Source organism: Cyrtonyx montezumae, unplaced genomic scaffold (genome assembly GCF_038088225.1).
Source record: "Cyrtonyx montezumae isolate F1298 unplaced genomic scaffold, pur_monq_1.0 scaffold_1, whole genome shotgun sequence".
In the NCBI taxonomy this organism is placed as follows: Eukaryota; Metazoa; Chordata; class Aves; order Galliformes; family Odontophoridae; genus Cyrtonyx; species Cyrtonyx montezumae.
Window position 1 is genome coordinate 15788904 of NW_027071825.1, and position 22802 is coordinate 15811705.

General features: G+C 39.6%; 1 protein-coding gene across 1 annotated transcript; it reads left to right on the plus strand.

Annotated features, from left to right (window-relative positions):
• The first annotated feature begins 16 nt into the window (after nt 1-16).
• TECR (trans-2,3-enoyl-CoA reductase) lies at nt 17-22407 on the plus strand. Its single transcript, XM_065741841.1, has 13 exons — nt 17-110; nt 9880-9930; nt 10364-10415; nt 10816-10860; nt 12124-12227; nt 14161-14276; nt 14392-14497; nt 18691-18763; nt 18852-18895; nt 20335-20392; nt 21123-21211; nt 22036-22081; nt 22188-22407. The coding sequence occupies exons 1-13, from the start codon at nt 84-86 to the stop codon at nt 22313-22315; spliced, it is 939 nt and encodes a 312-aa protein (XP_065597913.1). The 5' UTR covers nt 17-83; the 3' UTR covers nt 22316-22407.
• Nucleotides 22408-22802: the final 395 nt, after the last annotated feature.

Below are 22802 nucleotides of genomic sequence, written 5' to 3' on the forward strand. Positions count from 1 at the left end.
CTCCGCGGGTCCCCGGCGCGGGGCCGGCGCCGCCCGATTGGCAGCAGCGCGAGGCCGGGGACGGCGCCTTGGCGGCCCGCAGGATGGGCGGCAGGGCCGGCTTCTTCGAGGTGGGTGCGGGCGGCGGCGCCGGGGGCGGGGAGCGAGAGCCCACACGGGCGGCCGCCGGGAGCAGCCTGATCCGCAGGGAAGCGCCGGGAGCCGGAGCCGCCGCTTCGCGGTGCCGCTCGGAGGCGGTCGGTGAGCCGGGCTGCCTCGGGCAGTGGGACCCGGCCGCAGCGGGCGGGCCGGAGGCAGCGAGGAACGTTCTCGGCACCCGACGTCCCCGGCTCTCTGAGCCTCCCGGCACGGCTCGGCACGGCTCGGGGCGCGGCTGCCAGGCGGCAGTGCTCCGCGTGGGAAGCGCGGGGCCGCCTGCACGCGCTGCGTCCGTTCGGCTCCTCGTGCACGCGGAAGGTGCGGGGCGGGATGCGCGCTCTCCCTTACAATGAGACGGCTAGTGCAAAAATCCCTGGGCGTGCTCGTATTGCACAGCGAGGCGGTGCTCGCTAAACGCCAGCTGCCCTGTGGTTCTGCGGGCTCACTCTGTGTTCTCCAGCGCGAGACTCTGCTAAAAATGAATGCATTTTTTTTTCCGCGTGCAAAATACACAAAACAACAAAACAGTCGTTACTGTAACGTTAACAGAGACTAAAACAAGTGAAAAGAACCTGCGTCTCTATGGCCTAAAAGTTCAGCTATTGCTTTTCAAAGGGGTGAAAGTTTTTTGGATGTCGCGCTCTGGCACAGTCTGCAGCTGCAGCTGGAGCGAGGTGGGTGCCTGCTCTCTGCCTTTCCCCTGCAGCGCTGGCCTCCCTGGTTTTTAGGAAAGATGCCCAACCTTGTCACCACCTCCTGCATTTCTGCTGCTGTCCCAGAGTCCTGTGAGATGCAGGAGGAGGCGTGCGGGTGATGCCCCTCTCAATGTCCTCACTGTCTGACCTGCAGGTTTGCTCTCCTGCTCCCACTGTACCGAGCTTCTTCACTACACCCATTACTCTAAAACATGGACGTTGTCATAAGCTAATGTTGAAGATGGAGAAACATGAGAAAGTGGAATGGTGTGCTCCACCTCACTGGGGAGAACAGGAGTGGCAGATCCTGCTCTTCGGAGTCTGATCAGTATTCTGTGTCTAAACAACCTAATCCAAATTGAGATGTCATGTGAATTTACACGTCAGCTCTGTGTGTCTTAGTCCTTTTCTCTGCACAGCAGGTAATGGGCAGAAGCAGATGTGCCTAAACTCATGCAGTGTGTGTCCGAGCAGCCCTGAGGTGTGGGAATTGTGGGATGTGGAAGAGGCAGTGTGGGGTGCTGTTGCTTATCACTTTCTGCACCGTTCTCCCAACTTATCTGTTTTTTCTTACAAGTTCAAGATATCTTGGTATGCTGAATTGCACTTCCTTAACAAATATCCAGAACTAAGTTATCAAAGTCAGAAAGTGAATGTCCCACCACTCCCAAGACATCGTAAGGGGAAAAAAATTCTCTGTAGATACCACAAGTGGTAATATTCTCTATTTCGGATTAGTGTGCAATTCTGTACTTGCCTCTGTACATCTCACAACCATTTGCCCCCTATTGCTTCTCTGTAGTCCCTCCTTAAAAGAATTATAGAGCACTTTCCAAACACCAAACTCTTGCTGTCTGACTTTTTTCTAATATGATAGTTATAAGTTTAGCAGAGGTTTATCGGAGGGGGAATACTCCTGTTTTGGGGCATTTTATCAAGGCCAGTACATAATGAATTTCATACTGAGTATGTGGGAAGGTCTTCTCCCTCGTCCCTGAATGGACCTACAAAAAGATGGGTAAGAACATCAGACTGGCTGCTTTTGATCAGACACTGGCTCTTAGTTCTTTTATGAGAGTTTCTCATTGCTGCTAACGGTTTCAAAAGTAGGGAACATTGTATTGACATGACTCTTAAGAAGCCAGTAAAAGGTAGATGCAGCTTTGGAATCACCTGTAACTTCTTCCTTTGAATTGGCTGTGTTCAAAGTTAAGCACCAACTAAATTAAGCCCAAATACGCTGGATCTAATGGCTGGGCGCTATAAAGTCCAGACTGGCTGGGTGATTTGCCTCTACTTAAAGATGTCTGCATTAGAACTGATGGATGGTCAGGTCCCCTGCACTCCTAGACCCACGTCTAGGAGTGCCTACATGCTTCGTGTTCTGCAGTAATGCTACAGTGGGTCTTGTTTGGGTGCTGGTGTGTTTCTCATTTCATCTCACAGCTGTTTTATCACTAATAGCTCAAAGGAAGCGTAGCAAGAACAGCTACTGTTCAGAGACATGAGCATGCCTGAAAGTACCGCATAATAGTGATCATTTGGAGAGATTCACTGCTCAGAATGTACAGACCCTATGATAGAGACTGGTATCTAGATAACTAATGTTCTCTAGGAGTGCTCATTTATCTAATTGATTAGAAAATAAAGTCTTCCAACCTATTTGAGATGTGTTTCAAATCTTATGGTATGGCTTATCCTCAAAGTGCCAGCTTTTCTCCTTTTCCTACAAAGGGTTTATGTAAGATGCTCAGACTTAATATCTGGAGCACAGAGCTCTGAAGTTAGGCTAACGAATTCTACTTTTTTCTGTTTGACAGGTTTAGGTCTTCAAAAGCGTCATGCGTAGAAAAAATAGAATGGGCCTCTGTCTTCCTAGAGGAAATACATTTAAGCAAATAATGTAGAGAATCAGTGTTGCAAGAGCTTCAGTTATCATTCTGCCTCCTTAACTGGTTTGGGTGGGAAATGCCTTTGGTAAGCAGTACTAACCAAAAATGTTTTGCAGTCTTTATTCCCTGATGATAGACTGAGCTGGCATATGCAGTACTGCTAAAAGCAATAATGTACTGCTTCCCTCCTCCCTGCAGTCCTCGCTGGCATTTAAAGTTTCTCCCCTTCTGACTGTGATGAAAGCCTTCTGAATGCAGGGGGATGGCTGCTGCCTAAGCCAGCATTGCTGGGATGTCGCAGCTCCTGTTACAAAGGCTTCTTCCACTCAGAGCTAATGCTGTCTAAAGCCTCATCAAGTAGAGACGCCGAGAGCAAGTGCCAAAAGCAGGACTGCAGAAGATTTTAAGATTCTGTATACTCCAAGAGCTGCCTGAGCAAGACAAGACCACATGTGAGATGTTTGAAGAGGCATTTAAAGGGAGGTTGCTGACAATTGCCCTGTCATTTGAAAATGTCATCTGCTTTCACAAGTAACACGTACAATTCTCATCACAGGAAGAGTTAAGAACATGGGAAAAAACATTCTCTCTTTCTCTTCCCTCATAATTTCTCCATATCCTTAACACTTTGTACAGCCAGTTGTGCTGCTTCATTTAAGAGACGGGCAGTCTGTTCTTCTCTAGGGAACTTAAGGGAGAAACTCAAAATTTTGTACAGGGAAATGTGACAATAAAATGTTACTTGTCAGGGACTACATGGAGCTGTTCAGGATTTGAAGGCTGCTTTTGAAATCAAGTCTCATTTTAGAGGAAAGAATGGACTTCTGCAGAGTATACTTTGAAAAGTAAATGAGTACTGTGAGTTCAGCCATCAGTATAAGACCTCCAGGCTTCCCACACCTTCTGGTCTTATTACCTTGCCAAAAGACAGCAAACCCCATCTTGATACCTCTAGATTTAAATAAATAATTGAATGAAAAGGACACCTCCCCACCCCCATTCAGCCTCTACAATTCCTTCTTGGAAGTGTAGAAGCGTACCCTGGATTTACATTTTGACATTCACCTACCAAATGATTTGTGAAAAGTAGTAATGGAACTATAGATACTGAAGTTCAATATTGCAAATCATGGTGCTCATTCAAAGACATGACTGTGTTTTCATAGAGAATTTACAAGCCTACCTGAATACTGTCACTGTGGGAAACAATCACTATGAACTAGAGCCCTGAGCTATAGAGATGACTCTTTCGCACATATACAAGGCTATGAAGTGCTGCTGAAAAACCTGGATATCTACTTAGTATTGCATCAAAGCTGGCTCAGGTTCTCAGATAGAAGCACTCCAGTCTGCTTAGCAGTGACAGTGATACTCAGTGAATGATGTGAGTCTTCGGCATGACTGTGAAGCTGCCAGCACGCAGCTCTGTGTTAGTCAGTGCAAGAAAATACCCACTGAGTCAGAATTAACTGCTGCAGGTCACTTTCCATCTTGTGTATCCCCTTGAAAGATATCATGATAGCAAAAACTGGAAAGCTTTCATAGGCTTCCAGGAGTCAGAATTCACTGTAATAACCTCTAACACACAGCTTACGTCAGCTGTTCCTTTCAGGTTTTTTGCTTTTTTGTTGTTTGTTTGTTTGTTTGGAGAGGCAACAAAGATCCAGCCTCCCACTCCTGGGGAATAAACCTTTATTTTCCTTTCTGACTGTTCTTACAGACTATTTCAATCAGTTGTATAAATGGATTTCTCTTTCTGAAGGATGACCATGTGTGGCCCTACACCCGTTACCATTCACAGGTTCAAATCAGCAAAGCAAACTAAGCTTGCCATGCAGTCATGTTAGGCACCCAGCTCCAAGAGTGATTATGACAGTTTGATTAAGTTATCCATCCAAGTTTACTTCAACTCTACCCCTTCAGTGGGTTGTGTACCAGAAAGCATCTGCTGCACAGCATCTGATGAACAGAATGACTATGGAAGGAAGCAACACTTAAAGCAATCCAGAAAGATGGGGATTTAGGATTTCTCCTTGGTAGAAGACTCCATCTTTTTAGTGGAAAACACTCCTGTCCTTTCCTGTCTGTACCTTTTTGGTCTCCTGAATCCTTTACTCCTTGGTGGTTCAGATTCTATAAGAGGAGTTTGTAATAGCAGAAGACAGTCTACAGCAGTTATTCCACTTCTTGGCAGTATGTCTAATTGTTACACGTAAAGCATGAAGGACTGCATCACCTCCTTTGCAACATCTTAGTTTCATTCAGAAGTAATCTAAACGCTGTGCTTTGTGCTGACCTTGGAATGAAGATGCTTACTGGATCAAGGTCCTTAAGGATTTACATGCGAGCATGCCTAGCTAGCAAGTCTGAAACAGGTAGAAGAAATTAAAGATACCAAGTTTCAGTACATACCAGGTGATTGTTCTTATGGGCAGAATAGGAGCAGAATTTAGGAGGCTGAGGAGTGAAATGCCTGGGGTGTGTTTTGTGAACCTGTGCACGTTAGACAGCTGTTTTATGAAAGAGAAATTTAATTGTCTAAGTAGCACTGCATCTCCTTGTTTTTTCAAACTAAGTAGAATAGTAAGAAGATTCTGGTTTCATGAAATACGAGCTCTACTTCAGAGAGGTAAGGCTTTATGTAGTCGGACTACTGACAGAATGAGGTATAGCTCTCAATAAACAATGATGAAATTTGGCTTTGTGGTTAAACATTTACCTTGGTTCTGCTCTGAGACTTGTTCACGCAGCATGTAGTTAAGTTGTGGAACTCTCCACCTCATGATGCTTTGCATGCTAAAAGTTTACACAGGTTTAAAAGGCACCAGAAAAACTAATTGAAGAAAAATGCATGAAAAGAAACTATGAAATACAAAGACAACGCTTCTGCTGCAGGAAAATCTCAATCCCTGTCTGTCTTTTGCCCTCTCCCTGTTCTCCACATTCTTGCTGTTTCATTTCTCCTGCTATTGGCTATATCAGAAAGAAATACCCTTTTAGATGGGCATCCTCTGCAATGGTTTGCATGTTCTTTTGCAAGGGAAGTTTCAGACTGAAAGTCAATTGTAGCAGCAGCGGCACAAATGCAATTTTCAGAATAATGACTGAAAACTATAGCAATTCCCCCTTGGCTTAGCTCTAATGAGTTTAAGAAAGTTATTTCCAATATGCCCTACTGAGAAACACACTGAGGCATGTTGGCTTCCTTCATGACAAATGTAGTATTCCAGAAAATTCTAAGAGAACAGAGAAAATGACTAATACTATAGGAAAAATAAAATGTTTAGAAAGAAACTGCAGCACAGGAGGTTCTGCACGAATGTGCTCAAGAACTTCTTTACGGTGAGGGTGACGGAGCACTGGCACAGCTGCACAGGGGGGTTGTGGGGTCTCCTTCTCTGGAGATATTCAGGACCCCCCTGGATGCCTACCTGTGTGACCTGGTGTAGGGAACTGCTTTGGCAGGGGGGTTGGACTCGATGATCTCTTGAGGTCCCTTCCAGTACCTATGATTCTGTGATTCTATGATATAATTAGAATTGTGGCAACCACTGATTTTTTTGGTGGTTAAATTAGAGGAACCTGACTTATATAAGCAGTCCCAACAGTTCAGGGACAATTAAGCTCTCTCTTGGGCTGCTAGGTTCCTAGGCTGTAAAATAGGCAGGTTGGTGGGTTGTTTTTCTATTTTTTTATTTTTTTTTCCTGATTTAAAAATAAACCAATACAATAAATGCTTACATCAGTGTTCAAAAATCTCTCTAAGCTGGAATTTGAAGTTTACTGAATCTGCTGAGTACAAATGACTGCAAATAAAGTTTCCAACATGCAGAAACATGATGTGTCAGTATTTCCATAATAGTTATCCATCACTTTTGAATATCTGTTGATGCTTAAGCATCAGGCAGGCTTTAAACTGGGAGAATTTGATTTATTGTATTTTTGTAATCCTATTAAAAAGATAACATCTTAAAAAAAAAAAGCTAACAGTTTGCTCAACCATTTTTCCCTTAAGAACAATCTTTCTAACCTGAATAAAAGTCCAACACTTGAAAGTAGTTTTCTTGGCTTCTGTAATAAATTGATTACTTTGATCTTGAGCTGTCCTAAACAATAATTCAGATTTTTTCTCTGCCTTTTAAGACATTATCAATCTTTGTTCTATTTTATAAGAATAAATTTGTCTTCTCAACATTGAAGGTACGTACTTATAATCACTTCTAGAAGAGTTTTAACTAACAGGTATCTTGCACAAATCTGCCTATTGATTAAATTCTATTCAAAGTAGTTTTAGAAAAGAAAAAAAAAGTGACCTGCAAGTCACACCATGCTACTTCAAATGGACTGTCAGTGTCCTATTGTGCTAAATGCTTTAAGAACGCTCCAAAATTAAAATCCTCAGAGCCAGAACAAATTTGTTTAAAATGGACGATACCCATCAGTAAGTGTTCCAAGAACAGATTGCTGGCTATCTAAAGACTGTTGCCAACCAGTACATTAACTGACTTGGTGCTGTGCCTGAAGACTGGAAACACTGTGTTCAGTGCTATCTAGGTTCATGTGGCTGGCCATTATGTTCAGAAAAGATAACATTTCTTAGCTTGGATCAGTCTTTTCTGTCTGTTATGCAGGGAATAGCTAACTAACTAACTGTGGGGACCTTCTGTCACAGAAAAGAGGTGTGATAGTTAAAGGAAACAGTTACCTTGCTTGCTTTCACTCTGTCCTCACACAAATTTCTGCAGGCTGGAATGGAATCTACAGCTGTGTTGTGTTCCTCTGCCTGAAAGGGGAAAGCACGTGTGACATTTGCTTAGATCTTCAAAGTAACCGATAGTGACCAAAATATTTCAAGTGCAGGAAGGACTGTCCAAAAATACAGTGTCACCAAATTAGAGGTTGCAAGGGACTTCTGGAAGTTATGTAGTCCAACTCTCACTCAAAGCAGATGCAATTAGACCAGACTGCACTGGGTCTTGTCCAGCCCAGTTTTAAATACCTCCAAAGACAGATACTCTACATTGCCTCTAGGCTACCTGGGTCAAATGTTGGACCATTTTCTTTGTTTCTGATTGGAATTTCCCATATTGCAGCTGGTGACCATTGCCTCTCATCACTGACACTGCACCTGCAAAGAAGTTTGGATCCATTATGTAGGCTCTCATTACGTTTTTGAAGAAATGGGCTGATGCAGGAAGGTATGCCAGTTTGGCAGTTCAAAGAGACATCTTGGAATTAAACCAGATAGGAATACAGAAGATCCTGGATGAGTCGGTTGTTTTCCACACCGATTCTAGTTGTTCACAGAAATACCAGAATTTCTGCTCAGCTGCCCCCAGCAACACACAGCAAAAGCAAATGTTTTGCAGTTTTCTGTCTGGCCTTGAAAGTAATGAGAATAAACCAATTAGAAGAGCGTAAGTGGCAGAAAGATGCTGAACATAGACTGTAATTGGTGTGGAGAGGACTTCTTTAATATGGACATAGAATATTATAGACTAAAACTGCCTGGGGAGAATTCCAATCCAATATGCACACACTGGCTGTGGGTGTGGAATGGGGAGGAGGTTAGTCACTGCTGTAGTCAGAAGGGCTGCCCAGTGGTGCTGACACAAAAACTTTGAGATACACCAAATGTTTCAATAAACCTTCTAGCAGCTCAGCATTACAAGGGACAGAAACTGATTTACAGTCCCCAGAGCACTTGCTCTGTGGGTTGTGAGAGTCAGAATGCTGTAAGTCAGCATTGCAGAGTAACCCAATTCACTTCATTTGCAGAGATCTCCCACAGAGTCAGTAACACTTGTAATTTACATTGTTTCAAATATATATTTAAACAAAAACAAAGAGAATTGTATAATACCTCAATAATTTGGCACACATTCATTATGAATTGCAAAGGAGGAAAAAATGCTTACCTCCCTTGGCTCCTCCTTTAGAGCTTACAGTGTGCAGGCAGAAAATGCTACTGTATTAGTACCCCTTGTGGGGATCAGATCTGATACTTCTGGCTGGAACTGAAGCACTTCTTTACAGAGAAAGAACAATTTGGGACAAGTAAAAGAAGGAAATAAGATACTCTTACCAAGTGATCTATTCAAAGAAACCATTAGAAAGATACTGGGCTGTGACTCCTGTTTTCAGTCAGGAGTCATATTTAAAGTCTACTGTTAATCTATCCTCTTGGTCAGTTGATAACAAATTTAATTAATGCTGAACATTTATTATAAAAACAATCAAAACCAAAGAACAAAAAACAAACTGAGTAATAATAGTCACAGTCATCTAGTATGACAGTAAGCTTCGATCCTTCAATCTTAGCTGTACCACAGAGTTCCATTACAAAGAGTTTGATGAAAACAAATGAAATTAAAACAAAACCAGTTTATTGTAAGAGTCTGCTGTGATTGGGCTTTGAAGCATCTGGGGACTTTTCCTGCTTGGCTGTTGATTAAAATAAAAACTTTTACCAAAATGTCACTTGATCATGAAAATAGTCTACTCTATCCTTGTCTGAGCTGTCATTAAACCACTTCTTGGAATATAAAATGCTGATATGCAGTTAGTAATACAGGTGATCCGAGAGGCAAGAATAACACAGTATTACGATACAGCTGTAACAAACTCTTGATGATGTGTGTGAAGTCTTTTCACTCTTCTCACTTTTAGCAAATTACAGGAACAATGCACAGTGATCTTCATGCTGTGTATATTCAAAATGTTTGCTTACATGCATGGATGTGTACATTTCCATTTTTTCTCAAATCGTCTTTTTAGTTTTACAAATCAGAACAATTCAGAAGATAAACTTGTTCCTTAATGATTTGCACGAAACTTCCTTTCCTTCATTTGTTCCCTTTGTTTTAGCTTAAGAAAACACCCCCAAATATGCATGTTTTGGTCAGTAAATTAGCTACTTCTCCTGAATGTATCCAGGAGGGCAACTTATCTGACAAGAGCACGACTTTTTTCTCAAGTTGAGCTCTTTGAGAACCTGGCTGTGATTAAAACTCTCTTGAGCTCATCAGAGTTGTTTCTAACACGTAGATCACAGAAAAATGGTGTCTCATTCTGAATAGTGAATGTGAATTTGAGACAACTAAGAGTTTAGAGATTATGCAGTCATTAATGATTATTGTTTTGTGTCCTATCAGGTGGAAATCCTTGACTGGAAGACAAAAGAACAATTATGCTTTCTGGATAAGGTAAAAGAAAAATCTATTCAAAATACTAGGTGACTATTTAAAAACTGCTAACTGTTTTTGAAGTAAAGTGAATGTTTGTGAAAAGTGCTCTGATAGCCCTTCTTTGGTTTTAGAGAGAGATTAACTATTCATGCTTCATATGCTTCATAGTCACTACAGAGTACTTCATCACTTTTCACAAAGGAGCTCTTGTGCAAAGAGCACAATTTCATTTGCTTCTCTAAGATATTACCAGTCCCTTACTCACTTAGAAGCCATCAAACTGTCACCACTGCCATAGTAACACAGCACTGACACAGTGGCTGTCTCTAAAACAGATGCCGCAAATCAGGTCCTTCAATTTTTCTGTAAGAAGTATTTTGCATCATTCATACCAATCCTAATAGCTGTCTCAAAATATGCATCTTATATATATATATTCTTTTTTGCCTAGGTTGAACCAAATGCTACAATTAGGGAGATAAGGTCAATGTTCCATAAATTCTGTGAGTATAACTTTTGCAACACTTCGTATTACATCAGAATATCCAGTATAAAAATGATAGAAAACTATATAACTTGAAACATGTGATGCAAACACACAGTAGGGGTTGGAACTAGATGGTCTGTATGGTCTCATCCAACCCAGGCCATTCTGCGATTCTGTGATAATGCAAAGTAACTTACATGTGAATGTGATCACACTGAGATTGCAATACAATTTTTTATATTAGCCTGATACACCTTTGTATATTTCCCATTGCATAATTTCTCACAGATGTTTATGTTAAATTAATATTCCTGAATACCTTCAAAGAAATATTACTCTCTTGTGTTTCATTCATTTTAACAGTGGATAATCTAAAACAAGCATTGTATATCACTTAATGCTTTATGGTTTTACAGATCCTCAGTGGTATCCAGCAAGACAATCAATAAAACTTGATCCAAGTAAGTACCTGTGAAGGCTAGAGTAATAAAGCTCTGAGCAGTGGTCTCACATAGAAGGTGTACTTTGCATGGGTAGGAGCCCTTAAAATGAGTTTTCAGCTATGTTACTTTGTACTGTGAAGGGTGAAGAGGCTCCAGAACAAATTAAATTCTTTTGAAGTATTGAAAAGAGTTCCACCCATATGTTTGGCAGTGGTAATTAACTCAGTGGTCTGCATATTGTTCCAACACACTTCCTAGCTACCGAGCACTATTGCTTTAAAGACACACAGCACAGGTTCTAGACACTAATTTCCCTTAGCTGCAGTGAAATGATCCCCATAGTGATGCTAAGCTGGGAGCACTGAAGAGTTACAGCTATCAATTCACATAATCCTCTGCTCTCGGGCAGGAATTATAGTTTCTATGAGGTAAGCAAATTCAAAACACATTGCCATGAATTTTCTGACAAATCTTGATGCCAGATGGTTGACTGGACTAATGTAGTTGCAAGTATCACTGCTAGAAGCCTAGTAGTACACGGCCTGGGTGCACAAAAGATAGTCTGGTTGACAAACTATGTTAAATCATTTTAGCATTCAGTACAAAATGTATCACTTTGTTCTTCTGCTTCTATTAAGCTTAATTTGATTTATATATTTCCTTTAAAATTATGCTGGTGATGATTAGTTCATCATGTAGGATCGATCCATGGAAAATAGGTATACAAGTGCCTTATTTCCTTCTTCAAAGATCTACCTTTTCAGATTCCTCCAAATCTAGGCTTTAAAAAACTTAAGCACCAGCTTAGTTCCTGTGGAATTATCTCTTGGCTGGTTGTTTGGAAAAAATAAACAGGCAGTGAAAACCTCTGTAGGAGGGCCTTCCCATTACAGCTTATCCCATCTTTGTATCTGCTGATGAGCAATGAGAAGGCAAGAGAGAGATGGAGGTGAAGCTGACTAGATCGGTGAACTGTACTAAAGGGCAGTGACCCATCAGCAAATTCTTCAGTAGCAGAGGTAAAGCAAGTTTACTAGACTAGGCAGACAGACAGGATTGGGAATTCTCTCTTCGTGTGAGCAGAGGACCTAGATTTACACGTGATCCCAGGGAAAATTTAAAATTAAGTGTTAACTTTCTTAGGTTTTTTAAACTTACATTCCAATAAACCTATGTAAGGTCAAAGAATCTCAGAGACTTGTAGAAGCACAGTATGAAGCTAGTTTGCTAGCATAGTTGACTTGAATTTCACTGAGATGTAATTACCTCTTTCCTTCTCAGAAGGAAAGTCCTTGAGGAATGAGGAAATCCTGCAGCACCTCCCTGTTGGCACAACTGCTACTTTATACTTTAAAGATTTAGGGCCACAGATAGGATGGACTACGGTGAGCTATGCTTCAAATCTGAGCCAATTTAATGGCTATTTCTCCATAATTAATCTTTACATCACTTTTTGTCTCACTCCAATATTTCTGCATGATGCCTGCTCTGACAGTGGATGCAGGCAATGAACCCTCATTGCTTCAGTTCATTTTAATCAGGGAAAGCAGCAAGAAAACATTCTGAATGTCTAGTTCCCTAGGAGAGCAGCAGAGGAAAACTTGCTACAGGTTAGTTTGGCCGTACTGAACTAAGGTGCAGGTTCTCAAATGCATTTTGATGTCTAATGTAAAATCACTAGGAACTAGGTATCTAAATTCCTGTGCAACTCCCCTGACAGAGATCAGGATTATACTTCAGGTTTGTCCTGCAAAGAGGATTCAGAGAAACTTACCTGTCAGTAGTTGAGCTGACTTCGGCAGGAAAATGGATGAAAGTAAAATCAGTTGTCTGCACGTGGCTATGTCTCAGGATGCTAATGCCAGGCTAATGCCAGCTTATCATTTCTTTAATCCTTGAAGAGCTCATGTTTACTCTCTCAGCTCAAAGACAAGTCTCATCACAACTCACTCAGCAGGTGACACAGCATTCATGCTTATGCAATGAGGTGATCAATGACTCCTGAAGGTTCTTCAGAAAGTACACAGTGCACATACTAGCATGAATTCTAATGAAACAGCACAGCACAAAGGAAAAGGTACCCAGTGATTTAAAGATACATTTACTACTTCTTATATATGAAACATTAATAAAATATTTTATTAATGACAAATAGCATAGATTCATAGGAGGCAAAAAAATAATAATCTGCAAAAACTGAATCTTTAGATTGTTACTTTGGATGCTGTGCTAATAAGTAAGGCAGCTGATGTACAAACCATAGATCAGTAAGATGGGCAAAACTAATGATAGAGTAGACTCCAAAACACATATACATGAATATATACCAAAATATCACACACTAGACTTCCTCCAGTCCATTATTCTTCTACCTTTTGCTCTCCCTCTCCTTCAATTACTTCATTCAAATGTAAGCCAGAAGGCAGTCAAATCCTACCTTTGACGCAGAAAATCCTGATTCTGTTACAGAAGTTGATATGAAAATAACTTTTCTCCTAGTCAAAATAACCAAACACATTAGAAAAGTGACACATTGTGTGCTTTTTTGAACAATCAACTGACCTTCTTTCTTTAGAAATGAGGTGTTGACCTACCATCCTCACTCAGAAAAGTGAAAAATTAAACTGATAATATAAGGTGCAAAGTTAACCTCAATATAAAGTGAACCTCATGAGAAATACACTCCTATCTGGAATGAAATTCAGTTAGATAATGACTTATTTGTTTTCCTCTAGTTGTTACTTTGTTCTTGGTGATGTTCATTTTATTTTTCCAAATGAAAGATCATTTGAGTGTAGAATTAATTTTCTGGAATATCTGCTGTGCTAACTGTTCATACAGATGGAGTCACCTGAATACTCGCAAATTGGGTTTCTACCTTAAATGAAATTAATTAATTAGAAATGAAGCTTGCGTCTTTCAAGACAAATTCTTCACCTGATTTCATTTTAAGCCAGAATAAGTTTTAAAAAAGTAGGTTTTGAGGGCAAGAGGAGGGTGAGAGCTGCATAAATGTAACCTGCATGCCCATTTATCACAATCTCTGGGCTACCATGTTTACCTTTTCATATCCATGCTGTGTCAGCTGCATTGGCAATGGCTGTTTGTATGCAACTGAGGCAAATGCATTGCAAAACATTTATGTGCATGTCTATTGATTTCATAGCCTAAGCCCAAACCTGCTATTCTCCCCCTGCATCTCTAAATGCCATTCTGGGTCAGTGGAAGTATCTATCCCACTGAATTACTTATTACAAAGAAACCAAAGCAGAACCACCATCTGATTCAGCTGTCTAATTATTTTCTCTCTTTTTGCAGGTATTTTTGATAGAATATACAGGTCCATTGTTCATCTATTTTCTGTTTTATTTCCGCATGCCTTTTGTGTATGGACTGGATGAGAGGTTTACATCAAGCCCACATCCAGTAGTTAAGTAAGTCTGTTGCAGGCTTGAGCTGTATTTCTTGTTAGCATTATAGTCTTACTCCAAATGTCTTGCCACACGTTTTTTTAAGCACTCTTAAATGCTTTTGTCTTGCTGTTTCTAGCTTGGCATGTATCTGCCATTCTTTCCACTACATCAAAAGGTTGATTGAAACAATATTTGTTCATCGGTTCTCCCATGGGACTATGCCACTGAGGAATATTGTGAAGGTAAATTGTGACAGAATCTATCCATAGCCCTTTACAAATCCAACCCAGCCAACCTATTCTTTGCCTCAGCAGCACAGATTCTTTTGGATATGGCTTTTTTAGTAATATGCAGCAAGTCTTACCCCTGAATCTGTAGTTCCTTCAAAATATTTCTTAATGTCACTATTGTGTAATGCACATGTTGCTATACAGTTATTCACGTTACAGTTTTCTCATTGCTCTTTTATAATTTGAAACTTTCAGCACTCGCTTTGTTTTATTGAGCTAGCTCCCTGGGTGTGAAGACTTTAGTAACAAAGCTGACTTTTCAGGTAGCACAGACAGGTACAATGTTGAGAGGTTTGGTTTTTTGCTTGTTGTTTTTTTGGTGTTTTTTTTCTTTCTTTTGTTTTGTTTTTTAACTTTAAAAGACCTAGTACTGTCTTTGTTGAAAAGCAACTGTTAACTCACCTTTCACTGTTCCACTGCAAAGCAGTCTGGTTGTTCTGTACTTTCCTCTCACTCAGGAGCACTCCCCTGATGTTGTCAGTGCTGCTGTGGCTTAAGGCAGCCATCAAGATGCAGATCCCCTATTTCCTAGTAGTCTGCTCAGCTGCACACTTATGCATGGACTGTGGTTTTTCAAAATCGTTAGCAACAGAGCACCAACTGCTATTCAAACACTCTCTATACTCAGGAGAACAAGAGATTATGATCTACAATTAAAAAAGTATGTAGTACAGCATCAGTATTTGAGTAGTTAATATTTTGCATTTAGACTGTCCCTTGGACTTTGCATTATGGCAGTGACACTCCAGGCTGTTTAAACTTTACCTTATGGCTAACTTCTTACAGCTCTGCAGTGGCTCTAGCAGTTCTGGCAATAGCTTCATGCTTTCTACTTGGAATGAGAAAGTTAAACCAGTGGATTCCAGAAAGAGTCCTCCCTGGAAATTCACTGTCAGTGTTTTCTGAAGCAGAAGAACAGAGGGAATGTTAAATGCTAGCAGATCCCTTATTGACTTGTTCTTGACACAACAGTAGCTAATGCACACTAAACGACAGGTATATGGGCAACTTTACTTTGAAAAAAGAATCTACACAGTGTGAAAAATTGTCATTTTTCACTGCTGTCTTTGCCAGCTGCTAGTTCCTTTCAGACCAAACAAAATATCACTTGTACCAGTCATTCTGATCACATTCACTTTTCCTCCTTTTCAGGTTGGTGATACTTGCTTTAGTCTGTAAAGTTACTCACAGTTCTTCTCCCTGCTTAGCAGTGCTTGGGTTTGATTTACTTTTATAATTTCATTGACTTTGATGATGTCACTCCAGAATTGTACCAGACAAAAAAATATATCACATCCTCTTCCCTTCTTTCTCTCACACACAGATGGTAGCCAAAGCTTCTTACTTTAAGTGTATAATCACCCACAAAGCAGATGCTTATTTCCAAAGCAAAATGGAATGCTACATTTAAAAAGAGACACTTCAGTTTCCATAAGCAGAAACCTGAGACAAGAATTGATATGATTTGTGATTTTCATCCGTTGTTCACCAAATGGAAATAGACATAAATGACACAGCACAATGCAGTAAGGGTTTACCACAAGCAGTTCATGCTATACTAACATAGTATAATTCTTTCTAAGATACATGATTTTCTAGGCAATGTCAAGACAGAATACCTGGCTTAATTGGATTTAGCAAATGGCTGTCTCAGTACAGGGATTAATACAAAAATCGTGTGGTGATAAAGGAACTAATGGAAGGAAGGATGATAGCAATTGTGTGAGAAAAGGTTCTGCCTGACATTTAGTAGTAGGGAGCTTACCCGTGGAATTCCTCAAAGATTTTTTAAAAAGGGTAAAAAGACAGGATGTGGTTGCTTCCTATGATCATATCTGGAGGAAAGAATACACTAGAGCTAAAGAAATACCATTTAAACCATCAGATGATACAATGAAACAAACAAAAGGGTACACACTGGCTGTGAGTAAGCATTGGCAAGACATTAAGAAATAGTTCTGATCATTATAGGAATAATGATAAAATGGAGGAAAGAAAACAAAAGTCCTAACTAGAACTTTTAAAACTTAGGAATAGTTTTTTTATGGGATCTTTGCAATATCTGGACCTGATGTCTTTTCATTTATCTGCAATAAGAAAGATGCACAGAAAATTCCCTTCTTTCAAATTAATCTATTAAGCCCACATATACTGTGCTGTTCCTATCTGAATCTCACTAGAGACTTCTGTATGAGCAATAAGGCTTCTACTGACACCTTATCATGTGTAGTGTTAGTGCTAAGGACCGTAGCAGTGGCAGACTCCACTCATCTTTAAAGCTCTTTTTATTATAACTGAGGTATAACTTTTAATTCTTGTGGTAAATCATGTTCTTTAGATGAATAATATTTGTTCAGTTTAATTACAGCATGTATTTTTGGGAGCCGAGCCACAATCATTTGTTTAATTATACTTCACAAAAATTCATTGCCATATGACCCATCTTGTGCCAAGCCCAAAGTTACAGAGAGATTTTTCATAAATTGCCATTCTAAGATTACAGGAAACTGTTTTCATCTAAATTTGTACAGCAGCTAGTACACTGAGGGTGATGGTAAAAGAAATCAGCATTAGGGAGGAAGCAATAATGACAGGGCACTGACTAGACTGATCCTCCCTGGAGTTGTTCCTCCAGCTCCACTGCTTTTCCTGGATAAACAAAGGAGGTAATCACAGGGAAGTTACTCTTTCCCTTCTTGTCCCACCTGATCTGTAACCATTAGTTAATAATGTGCTCTCATTATTTATTAATAAGTAATCCCATAACAAGGAGTTATGTGTTTGTACTACATGCATATCCTAAGGTGTCTCCATTTTGTCTGGGGTCTCTGGGCACTTTAATGGTTCGTTTAATTCTGAAAATAAAGCGGATTGCAGCAGAATGTCTGATGGGGACAGGGAGAGGGGTTGCCCATCACAAGCATTTTCAGAAAAATGCACCATCACCTTGCAGTAAGCGTGGGCTGCAGATGCTGAGGTTACCACTTTTAGGGGTATTATTCCTAGAAATGCAGTTCTGGTATTTATAAGGTAGAAGGTCTGCAAAATTCAAAGCCAAAAAAAGAGTTAAAACAGGACATGAAAGAATGCAGCCTTGAATAAGAATCTGTCTATGTGAGCAGGAAAGGAAAACAGTGAAGGAAAAAGAAGACCCAGAAATGTCAAAGGTATGTGAACCTATTGAAAGGCCAAGGAAAAAGCCATCAGCAGAGTGAGAGAATCGGTGTTTTACTCAAGAGAGAAGAATCTTAATGGTGAAAGAAAGACAAAGGGATCAATTTTGGTTTTGTAAATTTCCAGGTAATAAGAAACACACCCTAAAATGTGAAAAATGGAGGAACTGGGTTTGATAAAGGAAAAAAATCTCAACAGACAGGAGGCAAATTTATGAGTTGTCAAGAATGGCACCTATAGTTGAAAGCATACAGGAAAAGGAGGAATAGGTCAAAAAAGGGCTTCCCTCCTACCAGCAAATATATAAAAAGAAGAAAGATAACCTGACACCAAGATACTGAAGGAATGAGTGTGAGAAGAAAAAACACAGCAGGCAGACCAGGAAAATGAAACATGAATTAGATAAGGCAATTTTCATAGGATTTTTTTTTTTTTTGCTGTTGTTTTTTTTTAATGAATAGAGATTTTGAACAAGCTCTGAAATTGGTCAGAAATGAGTCAGTACAGTGAGAACTGTATGGAAGCTGGATCACAGAAAACCAAGAACAACACCAATAAAAAGAAATAAGCAGGGAACAGAGCACAGTGCCTAAATCAGGTTTTACAAAGTCTCAAGGGTTAGTAAAAACAAGTCTGTCTTTAACATGAAGTCTGTATGGCATTATCATCTTTGGACACATGGCTTGTGAGACAAGAGAAATCTGTTTTCAACAGTAGATTCATAGTTTCTAAAACTGTTTATAAACTTAACAGCTCTAAGAATATTTGAGGAAATCTTATCCTATGAGCATTACTTCTTCCCTCTTATTTCCTGTTGTCTGCTCCTGCCTTACCACACCCAGTATCATCACTTCTTGTTGTATTATCAGCAACTTGGAGGATCAGCCCAATTGACTGTTATCAGTGGTCCTTGCAGTGAATTCTTCCCAAGAAAATGATACTAAAACAAAGAAAAATTCCCTGTTTTTCAGAACTGCTTGTATTACTGGGGATTTGCAGCTTGGCTTGCTTATTACATCAATCATCCTCTTTACACTCCTCCTTGTAAGTAGCATTACAGCTCTCAATATGATTTAAGTTCTTTATAAGTTGTATTTTAGAGCTAATCACATGTAAACATTTTGTTTTATAGCTTATGGGAAAAAACAGATTAATTTTGCTGTGATCATGTTTCTGGTAGGTCTATTGCTCTTTCTATAAAATTCTAAAACATGCTGGTTTATTTCTGTTGTATAAGTGGATGAATGGGTAGGATAAGGAGATACTAAAACTAGAACTCTTGGGACAAACTAAAGCTGAGCACCTGCATGTAGAGCAGATACATTAGTCAGATTTTAATGTGACCTTGTACACAAGGGAAGATTCTGATGAAGTGTCCATTCTAGGACGAGAATGTGTTATTGGTCTGTTGGGATGATCTCTAGTCTCTAAAAGAATCCTGGCACAATTAGCTTGTGACACAGTGTTTAAAGCCACTGAATTTGTCTTGTGAACTATTTATTGAGTGTTAAGAATCACAAGAGGTCACAAAATTTAGAGAACTGGCCAACTAAGATGGTACGTTAATTACTTCTAGGGAAAATGTTCCTTTTGATGCAACTGCTTGCAGCAGATGGAACAAGGGGAAGTAGGTGTTGCAGGGGCACTTTTAAGCCTTTTAAGGATTTTTTATGAAACAAAATTCTTAAGACACTGTCTGTTCATCCTCACAGTTCCTAGGAACATTTCCATAGTTGCATAGTGTAGCCAACAAAGATGTACCCATTTTTCCCACTTACATCTAACTCATTTAAAACATCAGCTGTTCACTTGCTTTGAGAAACTAATGCTCAGTTACCAGAGGCTCTCAAAGCATCATCTTGTGAGTATGAAATTTCTGTGAGATACTAAACTAGTCCCATTTTGTGAAGAGACTACATAAGCGTACACAGAGCTTGTGATAAAACTCAGGAGGTCTGACCACCAATCATTTGTTTTAATAGATATGCAGTGCAGACCCTGAAGAGACCATCCATAATCACGTAAATGGGTTACTCCAATACACTTTCCTCCACATAATTGAGGAAGCATTACTTAAAACCAGTGGAGGAAGCTGGGTCAATTACATTTCATGATTCATATTAATCATACTATAGAGAAGAAAACTTCCTTTGAGTCCTTTCCTCAGGATTTTTATGACTTTTGAGAAACCCAAACTGTCCAAATAAAGTTTTCTGGTGTTCCTGAAGATGCAACACTAGCCAAAAGACGAAGCAAGTAGCTCCTGGATCTGCTTTTATCTGCTTTGGTTTATTACTTTTAGTTCTCATAGGGACTACATAAGAAATAAATTTGATCTTTTGGATAGTGAGTCTACATTTGTTGGAAAATCTCTTAAATATGTAACAGAGCATAATATGTACTTATGTTTGAACAAAGAGATTCAATCCTCCTGTCAGAGAACAATCTTTGTTATTTGCAACACATTAACTCCCATTTTTTATCATATTTGCAACAGACTCCTTAATTATTATTATTATTATTATTTTTGCTTTTGAGTTCTCCAGGAAATAACAAAACAAAGAAGAATATGTAGAAGGTAAGAAGATTTTTAACTGTCATACCTTTTATTGCAGCTATGTGAAGCTGGAAATTTTTCCATTCACGTTGCACTTAGTGACCTCCAGAGAGATGGTAAAAATTGCATTTTTTTTTCCTTCTGTGCAGCCATTCAGTACTTCACTTCCACAATTAAACTGTCTCATGAAAGGACTGACTGATCCTGGAGGGTGCTGATACCCACCTTCTGACTGTGGTGGAAAATCAGGTTGTTCAGCAATGTAAAGACTGGATGCTAGAGGAGATCAGACAGTACAAGGAATCCAGCAAGAGACTGTAAAACACCACTTACCTTATTGTAATTTTTCTTGTTCAGTGCACAGATGTGCTGTTGTGACCAGATGTATTATTTAGACCGGTAGTTTAGAAGGAAATAGTACTGGTATAAGTTACATTTTGTTGAGGAAGGGAAGTAAATTTCACTGACTTTTGCAGAGGATCACAAGATCTTTGTGCAGTCTAAAGCTCCTTGTGCATGAACAGAACTATAGACAACTATGTCTACTAAAACCCAATCCTGTGACAACTGGAGAACACCTTTAACTTCTAACACATAAAAGATACTTGAGCTATCTTTTATGGGTGTGACTATGATCAAAGTACCATGCAGATGCCTTTCTAATGCCCAGAGCATTTCCTCACAGTTATCCTATTCTTTACAGTGGGTCCAGAGAATATCTTGTTCTCCCCCATCCTGCTTGCCTGACAGTGGTATGACAGAGGAGTGGGCAGGTTTGGGTTGTCTTTATTAAAGATGATATGCCCAGGAGTGTGAACATTTTGTGATTTGTTTTCTAATCTATAGGGTCCAAAACTCGTAAGATCCCATATCCAACAAAGAATCCTTTCACATGGCTGTTTTTCTTTGTATCTTGCCCTAACTATACCTATGAGGTATGTATTTTCAAAAGAAATGTTAAAATTTTAGTTTTGATAGATAGGTCTTCATTTCTTTTGGAATGTTTATCTCTGAAATAGTTCAGCCTGAGCTTTAGTGTAGCCCCTAGACAAGATACAGATGTACTCTGAAGCAGTGAAAATGTTGCAGAGAGGAGCAGGGGAATTTACATTGAGAATATGTTGCAGTGAGGGGACTGGGGCATCTAGTAGTTTTAAAATACATGTGGGCCCAGGAATATCACAGCATGCAAGAAGATAGTGCACAGGTAAACAGAAGATACTGTGGTAAAGAAAATGGGGAAGCAGGGGTATGAGGCAATAACTGCCAGGTCTTAATCTCCATTGGTGCTATCTGGTTTAAAAGCTTCAACCAGTTTATTTGCTTCATATCCCTTCATCAGGAGGCAAACTCCTGACTCTGCTCAAAATATTGCAATTCAGTGTAAAATTCACTCTTGTGCAGAAAGACTGTATCAGGCTTTTACTTCAGTGGAGATTAGCAAGTGTTAATGAGAAGAGTATCAGGCCTCAGACTATACAAAGTTACTGTTTCTAGAATTGATGGATGAGTGACAAATGCAGATTAGGTAGAGAAAAGGAAAGAAAGCTATGTTGTAATGCTTACAATTGTCATATTTGTTTGTTCGTGATAACAAGGCACTGTTCACATTTTGGTTAAGTTATTAACAATAGAAATTGATATGGCTGACCTTGGCTTTTTTATTTACCTATACTAGGACATGGTTGTATTTGATCAATAGAGACATAAATGCAAATGCTGTCATCAGAAATATTTTAAATTTCCTTGGCCAAAACAGGTGGGGACATGGATCAGTTTCACTATCATGACTCAATGTGTTCCAGGTGAGCAATGTTTTGGTACTTCTTCTTGAAGAATTGTCAGCAATGAGAGTTTGAACTTTCTCTAACAATGAGGTATTTTGTTCTTTTCTTTTCTCCTTCTTCCTAGTGGGGCTGTTCACCTTGCTTTGCTTCATTCAGATGACAATCTGGGCAAAGGATAAACACTATACCTACCTACGAGAATTCAAGGATTATCCAAGTGTTCGAATGCCAATTATTCCTTTTTTGTTGTAAGAAAAAAAAGTTCAGTTTCAATATTGCATGGAACTTCAAGAAGAAAAAGGATTTTTTTTATTCATAAACCTCCTGCCAAATAAGTGAATTAATTGAAAAGATTCTGGTGTATGCTAAATCTCCACAGCTGAGGAAAACAGAGTACACTTGAAAACTATACTTTCTTATATTCAAAAATTCTTCAACTCAGAAGCACCTTCAAAAGATAAGGCTTCATTGCAGAGCTGGTAGCCAAAAGCCTCTGTAGTTCACTGCAACCTGACTGAGATTTCTCTGTACCACTCAGTTTAGATTGATACATCAGAGATACTGATAAGCTTGTGCTGAAAAGCAGCTCCAAATTTAGCAGTGGCTAAAAGACTCACTGCAAGACTGTGACATAAGTACGCTGGAATGAGGACATAGCCGCCAACTACAAAAAAGCTTGACTCAAACAGCGTGGCCAGCTGGCCTGAAGACAGATGCATGTTTTGCCTTCTTTTATTTG

Excerpts from the sequence above, each read along its gene's own strand:
- TECR (XM_065741841.1), top strand. The coding sequence starts at position 84 with ATGGGCGGCAGGGCCGGCTTCTTCGAG. Across the intron at positions 10,861-12,123 it reads ATCAATAAAACTTGATCCAA|AAGGAAAGTCCTTGAGGAAT; the intron begins GTAAGTACCTGT and ends TTTCCTTCTCAG. Across the intron at positions 18,896-20,334 it reads TTGCTGTGATCATGTTTCTG|CTATGTGAAGCTGGAAATTT; the intron begins GTAGGTCTATTG and ends CTTTTATTGCAG.